The 10,475-nt window shown below is 39.2% G+C and overlaps 1 protein-coding gene across 1 annotated transcript in view; it reads right to left on the bottom strand.

Annotated features, from left to right (window-relative positions):
* Positions 1-2,687: 2,687 nt before the first annotated feature.
* Positions 2,688-10,475, bottom strand: part of LOC111869894 (schwannomin-interacting protein 1) — a 615,950-nt gene continuing 608,162 nt past the window's right edge. The window contains exons 12-15 of the mRNA XM_023861756.2: positions 9,227-9,481; positions 7,372-7,483; positions 4,703-4,802; positions 2,688-3,463 (exon numbers count right to left, since the gene is read on the bottom strand). Coding sequence (XP_023717524.1) covers positions 3,340-3,463; positions 4,703-4,802; positions 7,372-7,483; positions 9,227-9,481 — 591 coding nt within the window. The 3' untranslated portion in view covers positions 2,688-3,339. The remainder of the gene's footprint in view (positions 3,464-4,702; positions 4,803-7,371; positions 7,484-9,226; positions 9,482-10,475) is intronic.

The raw sequence follows: 10,475 nt of genomic DNA, 5'->3' as shown, positions 1-10,475 counted from the left end.
AGGTATGGTATCCAGGACTACAGTACAAAATCAAAAAATACCTGCCCATCACTAATTTCCACTTACTAAAATCCTATATAAGTGGCAGAGAGTTCAGAATGAGAATCAATGATAGCATATCCAACAAGTCTGCAATAAAATCAGGCATACCACAAGGCAGTGTCTTAGGCCCACTACTGTATTTACTGTAAACAGCAGACCTACCAGTCAATGCCAACACAACATTGGGCACGTTTGCAGATGATACCGTGATCCTCTCGGCCAACACAGATCCAGCAATATCTACCTTCACTTTGCAAAATTATCTAAATCAAATACAAGAGTGGACAAATACATGGAAAATAAAAATCAACGAAACCAAGTCAGTGCAAGTAAACTTCAGTCTAAGAAGAGAACAATGTCCTGCAGTCTTCTTTAACCTTTATCCTACGGCCCTTTAAACTTAGGTTGTGGCAACGGTACGGAGTTCTTTAAATGGCCGCTATTTGAGATTCGTGAAAATTGTAGTCACTTACTAATTTTGCTCCTATTTCTGCTATTTCTGTGATAATCGAACGAAATAAACGCTGTTTTTTTCTCGAAAGAATATAGAATCAGATATTGTAATTTACAGATTGTATAAAACATGTTAAAATTTTTGCACTGACACCAAAGGAGAATTTTCGCAATTTCTTGTTTCTGAGCAAGAATTCATACGTTCTGGACACCCCTGAATGGAAGTTGCTGATGACGACACTTGTGCATGTCACGGTAACACCGGATGTTGAGTCTAGAGACGTTATCGCAGTCTATGTGACGAGCTTCAACTTGAATGTGGTCAGTGGAAGAGAGATATAAACTCACGTGTTGTTTATAGATCTCTCCTGAACAATACGTATACTGTTCTTCTACAGTTCCATGCTAGCATTCTTTATGCATGCGTTGTCGTTGCCGTACTAACACAGCGTAATAGCTTAGTGGCTGGACGTGTTCAGTCGAGAGTAATTTCAAATTTCGTTCGTAACATGTGGTCCGTGTCGTTTGGGATATTCTGACATATTGCAGCTAATCAATGCCTCCGATACAGAATCCTGTACCGACAATTCTGAGAGTGACGTTGAAGGTAGCAAATCATAAAGTGATTTCGAAGAAGACCCATAATCTTCGTCGGCAACCTGGGGAGCACGACACCAGCGTGGCACGAGGAGTGTGAATAATTATTCAGATGGAGCTGTGGGCAAACTGTGGCAAACAGTTATAGCATCTGTCGTCGAACCTGGAAATGGACAAATAAGCTATTTCTCCATCTCCTTGGTCTGAACAGTTACATCCTGTTGTCACACAGAGAATTTCGTCTCGCTCTTGTGCGGAACATGCTGTTAGGGGTCCCCCTCGCCATCAACGGCCAGGGGTCGAACCCCTGCCGTTTTATGGGAGATATCTCGACTATAGAAGGCCAAACCACATCACTGGCCGACTTGCTATACTTCGCAATTGAGGTGTCGTGTGTGCTTTTCGCGTGGGAAACGAAAGACCGTCCGCACAAAGTTCGCGAAGTGCGAAATCGGACTCTGCATTTCCGGATTTTTTTGAGAATTCCACACGAAGGCAACATTCCGGCAGATGACGCAGGCGGGAAGACAGACACTCCATGCAGATGGTGGCCAAAAATTATGTAAGTAGGACATAATTTTCTACTTTAAAATTTAATTTTATATAACGTTGCCACGCGCGGACTCTGCGACATCATATGTCGTCATTCGTACCGGGGACATTCTTTTAACGACGACATACGTTGTCTTTAGTCGTTTAAAGGTTAATAACATACATGTACCTGAATCACCCAGCACAAAATACTTACGTATTCATCTAGGCAAGCATCTAACCTGTAGGAACACATTACTAAAAAAAGCAAACAGATTGATTTAAAAATCAAGGATATGCATTGGTTAATTGGAAGAAAGTCCAACCTCTCATTAGACAACAAGGTTTTGCTTTACATAACAATAATAAAAGCAATTTGGGTATATGGAGTGGAAATATGGGGATGTGCTAGCAAAACCTATATAACCATAATCCAGAGATGTCAGTCAAAGATACTACGTATGATTACTAATGCCCCATGATATGTTTCCAATATAACACTCCATGAAGACCTGAAAGTGCAGCTAGTGAAGGACGTTATAAAAGAGAAAAGCACAAGATATCTGAACAAAATAGACGGACGTGACAACGTACTAATTCAACCGTTACTGGAACCACACAATGAACGAAGACTGAAAAGGAATTGGCCAGCCAACCTGAGAGAGGGTTAACGAGGACTTATCTCTGGATAAGCCCTCTCTACGTCACAAAGAATAATACAGCAAATTAGCTTATAGAATCAAATGTAATTCTCATTGCTAATATTATGTAAATAAAAAAAAATGTTTTCTTGCCCTTGGCACCAGTTGAAGGTGACTGGTCAACTTCACACCCCAGTCACTTTACCCCCAAGGAAAGAGCCCTCACTACACACTGTACAGGAGGCTGGGAGGGACCCAGAGCCAGTCTGGATGATGTGGAGAGAGAAAATTCTTGACCCTACCAGGGCTTGAACTCCAACCCCTCGGCTGTCCAGCTCATATCTAGCCACTATAGTGACTACGCTATCCCAGCTACTTTAAACATGTGCAAGGAAAGAAAATCATATCTGGAACAACACAGTATGAGATTCTGTTTGCACAATGGCAAACTTTAATCTGACAGACTGTTGTGTGAAAAGGGCAAAAGAGTGGAAAACATAATCCATTTCACTTATAATAAATGTCGGTATGTACAGTACACTCAGATCGTTTGTCTTTGTTCCACAGAGATTTAGAAGAGATATCATATATCATATACTTGTCACTTGAGATACACACACTTCTTCACACGTTTCAGTTTCTGGCATCACCGTAAGACATACACTGTCTCTTAACAACAGTAACTCACATGAAGCACACAGCTGAAATTAAAACACAAGCTACCAAGAGTAATCTACTTCCTACTACATTCAAAAATAGTTGTACAAATAGAATAAACAAGTTGAACACTTTTTTTTTACAAGAACAGTTTAGGGTGGACTAGGTTTTACTTTGAACACAAAATGCATTATCACTATGTTTCCAAATTAATTACGTACAACTATGTATGGCCAATGCTTTCATTCCACAGACTTGCAAGTAAAGGGAGGAACAGGAACTAGCATTGTACCCACTGCTGGCATCTCGTGTTTCAAACAAGACATGCAGATTTGTTTCCCTAGAACAGACTTCAATATGCACTACACAAACGATACCCCAACGGCAATACACTTGCACTTGTGTTTATATTCTCCCGTTACTTCTTCACAAGACCTCCTATCCTACTGATCTTTGGTTTTGATGGGAGGAGGTGGTTGTTATTATTCTGGTTCAACACCTGCAAGTCCTTCTGTTCCTTCACTGTCTGCTCCTTGGCACCCCTACAAACAAACAAACAAACAAACAAAGTAACAAAAATGATACAAGTCTTTATGCTCTCACAGAGGTGGTAATGAAGAGGACTGCTTTCTGAGATATTCTGGTAGATATTTACTGATATTTCAGAAAAATGTGCTACCTCCATTTTCAGGACGGAAGAATATGTTGAGAACAGAGAGAAATTAGATGGGTATAGTGAAATGGAAGGGCGGGATATGAGCCCAGCATGAACAAACAAGAATACAGAGTTTAAGCCCTTCTAAGGACCACAGAATTTTTTTCACACTTTCTCCTCACTCTTATTGGTTCGTTCAGGGCCCCTATATCCCAGATGCTTTCTTCCTACATCTCTACCACATTCTTCCTTGTTCAGCTTATCATTATAGCCTGAAGATGGAGTCAGCACATTCCTCCAGAACGCTGGTAAGTTCTGCCAGACTACATAGTGTCACAGCTCAGAAGACAAACTTCAAGCAAGAAAACAACTGCAACCAATCAATGCTTGCACTGTGATTGAGAACTGTTACCACAGTAGGGCATTTTCAAGGATTCATATGTTTCAATCTTTCCCTGAAGATTTTCCCACTCTGTTGTGTGGCAAGGCTTGACAGTTCCGATGAATCTGAGAGCTGTGCAAGTAGAAGCACTCAAAGGAGAAGGGCCTGGCTAGGAAGAATATTTGATACTACAAGTTGGAGGCCGGCATCGCACAATGATGTACGTACTTCAAACTTCAGCAGAGTGAGTCACATGGTTTGTTATTTCTTGACGCTGTCAGTGCTGAGACTGTATGGTGATGATGGGATGAGTAATGAATGTGAAATAAGAACTGGCAGGGTAAATGTCCACCATAAATCCCACATTACCTGACCTGGGCTCGAACCTGGGCCGCTACCACGTGGAGCCAGTATGCTCATTCTTTTTTCCTTTCTCAGACAACCTATATATTAGTCTCTATCTCTGCCACCCCACGCCCCTCAGCAACATTTTAACGTGAGTTCATATCCTACTGCCTGTAACGCTCACATATTTCCAACAGTTTTTATAAAGGGACTACGATGTACAAACATGCACACCAATTACTTAGGATATGTGCAAACACTGTTTCTGAATCAAGCAACATCACCACCTAAATAATATTCATTGAATGCGGAAGAGCCTGTAGCTTTATATTCATTTGGAAAACAGAAATTCTCAGTCCTCTCACCCGTATCAAATTTTACGCTAATTCACATACTTACAGATATCGTGTAAGATCCTCTATATCAACCAACATAGAATCCTGCTCCATATGTAAATCATCTCGATCCATCAGGAATTTAACTAAGCCTTCGTTCAAAACTGAAAAAAAAAAGTATAATGTTATGTCGCTCATAAATAGCGAGCTGTACACTGCTACAAGTGATAAGATAATGGATGAACTTAATCCATAAAAAAGGCAAAGTTGTCCCCATACTCTGTGAACTAAGCTTCACACCATGAAGACATATATATGGGGCTGTGGTAGTACAGCTCCAATATTCCTATCCTGGCACTAGAAGGAGGTGTCTGATAAGCTTTACATCCCAATCATTTCATCCAGGGGAACTTATCTCCAATATCCACTTAACAGGGCTCTGGGTGAGCCCCAGCACTGATCTGAATGCTGGGGAGAAGACAAAATATCTTTCCCCTTCTGCAGAGTGAATTCGGTTCCCCCCGTTGTCCAGCCTGAAGCCTTGTCACAACTCTGTGGCTTTAATGTTTCAAAATTTGCACATAAACACGCATAAATGAAGCCACAGAGTCAGACAATTCATTACAACTATCCACATGATCACAATTTCCAAATTCCTCTTAGCAGTTTTACTTATGGAAACATACCTGATGCCTTGTATTACAGCTAAATACATATGTACACTGTACAACCAGCTAAATGACAGCTCTGAATAACTGGAAGTAACACTGAGAGTGCATCAAGCATTTAGTACAAGTGCACACCAATATAAACAAGGCAAATGGCTGGAAGAAAAAAATTCTCAGTTTCACTAAGTTTTTTAACCTTCCATCCAACTACAAAAAAAAAAAAAAGCTGCATTTGCTTTTATGAAAATTTCATTTAACTATTTCAGTGCTTAAATCAGTCCTGAAACAAAGGTAGACAAAAATTAACCATAACATTATAAAACCAATATCACTAATAGTCATAACTCAGTGCAATTGCAGTCTCCCAAATGGGATACATTATCAAGATTTAAAACCACACATTAATGTTTCATTCTCATAAACACATATACTTTTATGTCTTTTTTACTACGTTACTTCATGTCACTTGCATTACTTCATAATTGCCCTGTACAACAGCAAGTAATAAATCATTCAAAAATATATTTCATACCTGGGAACTACATTACAAAACATGGAGAAATATTCTACCACCCACCCACCCATCCGTCCGTCCATGTTTATACTTGTTGGAGCATAAGACAACTGTGAAACGCTTCATTTCACTTTGATTCCATAATCTCAGACAGTTGGTAGGACACCTGAATGAGTGATTAGCCCATTGCACCTATACACAAACACATAATAAACGCACATAAACATCCTACCTTGATCGCAATTTGAACCAACAATCTTGGAGTTCAAGCGAGTGAGACATTTCATGACTTAGACCGCCCAACCACTGTGATCAGCCATAATACTATTTACTCTGGGAAATCTCCATTATCCAATTATCATATTGTTTGCTTTGACTGACTGGTACTGTAAATTATAACTCAATTTTTCAATGTGTGTCCTGAGGATAAGGTACAAAGATTCTGGCACGTGATGCCACGCAGTTTGAGAGTCTGATCTCAGAGGAGGGAAACAAGAGGTTCCCCTAAAAACACTGGTACCTATTAGGCAGACGATACGGCATGATATCCCAGATGACTGTCAATGTAATATTCACTGCCATGAGAACCTCAGGTCTCATGAAAGAAAGTACACTGTGACATGCATGCTCAAGTCTGCTCATTCATATTGGAACACTATAAACCTCTCCTATGGATGCTTGGAAAATCAGGCAGTAACATCTGTGCCATGTAATAAGTTGTCTGCTGGTTTCAGGATATTCTGACCACAAACAAACAGGACCCTCCAAACACTGCACATACATGTTTGGTTGGTTTCTAATGCCTCACTCTTGACATCTAAATCATTTGTGTCATTTGGACACTACTTTAGCAAGTTATTTTATCCAGTTATCCAAAGCACTTCAGTAGGGTTGGGTGATTACAAGTTGTTCCCACTCCTGTCTGCCAGACGTCTCCACAGTCATGCAACTGCAAAGAGCTTTGTGGGCAAGTGAAAATGGAGTCTAATGTGCCTTCACTCATTTCTTATCATGAGTTACAGGTTCTTTTGCATGCCATAAATACAGGACATGGAACCCCTGGCTTTACTTCTGTTCTAAAGAAAGTTGTGCTATGGAATTTTAATGACATGATTCTTTATGAAGCACTGTGACACAGCAACTGATTCACTCAATGGCTAAGCAAACACTGGGGAAGCGGCAGAGGGTCTGACAACAGCTCTCAACCTTCAAAAAATCTGGCCAATGACCTGCGTGGCAGGGTGCGCAATTGGTTCTTACTTTAAAAATGACCTATGTACAATACATGTCTACAACATCTGCTAAGGGAATGATGGTATGTAATTGTCAGTTAGTGATGTACATCAGTTAATGATGGCATCATTAGAAAGTTACTGGATTCTGTTTTCACCACACTTCAACATTCATACAACAATGGCAAATGTAAACATATAAATATTCTTCTACCGTAAAGTTGCACACACAGGTTACAATGCAGCAGCTTGCAGAGTAAATGGACTTTACTGCATCCTGTTCTAAATCAGGTCTCCGCTGTATGTAGATTCAACTCACTTTCTATTTGTGTATGTAGGTCATTAACTATGACTTGAAGTTGGGCAACATTCATTTCTGTAAGAATTTGCCTGCTAACACGTCTCCTGCCTTCAGGGAATGGGATTCCAACCTGAAAACAAGACAAAATTATTGCCTTCCACAGATATGAGTACACTGAATTAGGAGTCTATGCACCGCACTACAATGATGACCAGGGCCCGGATTTTGATGACCTGAAAATATTTAAAGAATGACCTATAAAATTACTGAAAAAAATTACTTAAAATATGACCCAAAAATGTAATATGCAGGGCCCGGATTTTGATGACCTGAAAATATTTAAAAAATGACCGAAAAAAAATCCAGAAAAATGACCTAAATGAGAAAGAGAAAGAACACTTCACTTCCATATTATTCACATTTCAGAAAACACATGAAGAAAAATTCCCTAAAAAGGCCAAAACTGACAAGAAATACCCTTAAAAGCACAAAAATTTACCAAAAAATTACCCCCAAAATGAAAAAAATTACCTTAAACCTAAAAATGTCAAAAAATGACAAAAAATTACCTATAAAATTTACATTTTTGTAACCAGCAGCTCATATCCGAGATTTATATATTTCAGAGCATCGCATAGGACACAAGGAAAAAAAGATAACATGTCAACAAAATCTGGGCCCCGATGATGACACATTTGGGTCCAGCGGGCTCCCTGCAGGCCTGGGATCAAATTTTTTTTACTATCCAGTAAAATTAGGGTTATTCCATTTCCATATATCCAGAATTCTCATCCAAACAGCAAAATCTTCAAAGAAAATTTACAATTTTTATAAAGATATTCATAAACAAATTTGCAATACACCACGTTCACCCACTAAACAACGGTTTTCCTATCTGCTATTAGTTGCCACAACTTCCTCACACAGGTGCCATTACAGTACATGCATTCAAAATCTTTCACACATCAACCCCTCTGTCACTTGTGAAGACTCATGTACAAAAACCAAAATAAAAATGGGTTGACTCAACTGTCAGAATCATATAAGCAGCACACCCCGTTCCCCACACGTCAGGTAACAGTGAGTTTACTGTAAATACTGTTACTGCCAAGTTAAAATCCGGCTGCCAACATCATCGTAGTAGAACACTGAAAGCCCATATTCTTGGACGAAGAAGGTAAAAAGCCTTATCAAATTACACCGACAATGGCTGCATCCTAGCCTCTCCTGACCTGGTAAGGGTAATGGTAAGTTCCACTTCTGACTGCAGGACACCCACACAATGGGATTCACCTCTGATGAAACAGGTGCAACACAAAGGTATTTACAGATTATATCCACACTGTGAATGTAACTGGCACTGCAGCATACAACTATTAAACAGTAACAATTAATTCAAGTGAACACATTTACTGAATGAATTCCTTGACAACAGCTATAAAGACAAATACGGGCAAGCAATGCAGAAAAAAAGCACAAGCAAATGAAATGTAAACGGATATTAAGACAAACACGATGATGACGACGATGGAGGAGGAGGAGGAGGAGGAAAGAGCACAATTAGGAACTGAATGACACAAATACAACTCGGAACCTGAACACAATATCCATATATCTGCAGACTACATTAACTGCAGGGTCTGAGGGACTAACCTCTGTGTCATGGTGAACATTACAAATAAAAGTCTCTCATTAACCTAGTGGTAAGAGTAAAGCAAATAACAACAAGAATGGTGGTGGTGGAGGCGGGGGGCAGTGGAGGAGCAGCAGCAGCAGCAGTGACAATGATGACAACAGAAACAACAATCAGAGAGAGAGCTTAAAAGATACAAAACTGTTATGCAGATTACATTTCTGGTTTGAAGTAAAATACCTTCTCAAGACTAGACCGAACCATCTCTGTGATGGGACTCTTCTTCTGGCGCTGACGTTCCACTTCCATCTGCATATGAGCCATCTCTTTAGCCTGTGCCAATGCCATCCGAGCTTCGGCCTGTAGCCGCGCCTGGCGAGCAAAGAAGTCTGCTTCTGTCATGGGTTGAGGAGACTCTGGCTCCCTGCGTAGGGGCAGAGTGAGTAATGAAGTTGAAGGTCGAGTAGCTGCCGGCAAAGGAGTGAGCTGCAGTGGCTGAAAGCATTGCAGTTTATCAGTACTATTTACCTGTGAAACTGAAAGCAGTAGAATTGGGTATGACAAAGAAAATAATCTTTGAAACCTTTGGTGGATAATTACATATGTGTAATCAATGCCTCCCTTTAGATTGTCTTTACCAAGCAAATTGGCTCAAGTGATAACCCTTCTGACTTCTATTCAAGAGTTGCTTGGTTAGAATCTGACTATCCTCAATAAAGTTCTTAATAGTTTTCCTCAGTCTCTCCAGGCAAACACCAAAATAATGCCTTAAAATTAGGGTAAAACAACTTCCTTCTAGCTGCTTTTCAATTAATTTATTTATTTATTCTTTAAATTCAATAAATCCTTTTTGGCCAAGCCTAAGATGTAGTACAAGTCACAATTAAATCAAAACATACACAAGAACAGTTCATAATATAGAACTCAAGTCACATACAGTACAGTCATAAAACGAATAAATAGTGACAATCAAACCACAAAAAAAAGTGGAAATTGTTCAAGTTAAAATCGATTGAATTACAACCCATAAAAGCCTACACAACACAACCATAACATATACATTTCACAAAATATCAATATTAAGGTATACTAAAAGTTCAATTAACAGATACAAATATAAATGTATAAATATAAAATATGATAATTACATATATCTTATGAGATAAAACAACTGAAGATGACATTATAGATATTGTTGGTCCCAGTATGGTTACTTATTAATATAGGCAATCAGCTGAACACCTTAAATCCAGTAAAATATACACCTGTTAGGTAGGATGACAGAAAAGACAAAGTTAAAGCAACATAACAAGTTATACATTAAAAACCTTATGAAAGGCATCAAGATTACCATCTCTGTCATCCTTGTATTGAAAATATTCATTTATAGAATAAAAAGGATGATGATACAAAACCTCTTCAATATCAATTTGAAACATTTCTCATCATTGGCCAAATTTTTTATTGATTGAGGAAGATGACTGAAAAC

The sequence above is a fragment of the Cryptotermes secundus genome, unplaced genomic scaffold (assembly GCF_002891405.2).
Source record: "Cryptotermes secundus unplaced genomic scaffold, Csec_1.0 scaffold653, whole genome shotgun sequence".
In the NCBI taxonomy this organism is placed as follows: domain Eukaryota; kingdom Metazoa; phylum Arthropoda; class Insecta; order Blattodea; family Kalotermitidae; genus Cryptotermes; species Cryptotermes secundus.
Note: the sequence above shows the minus strand (reverse complement) of the source record. Positions and strands in the feature narration are given on the sequence as shown.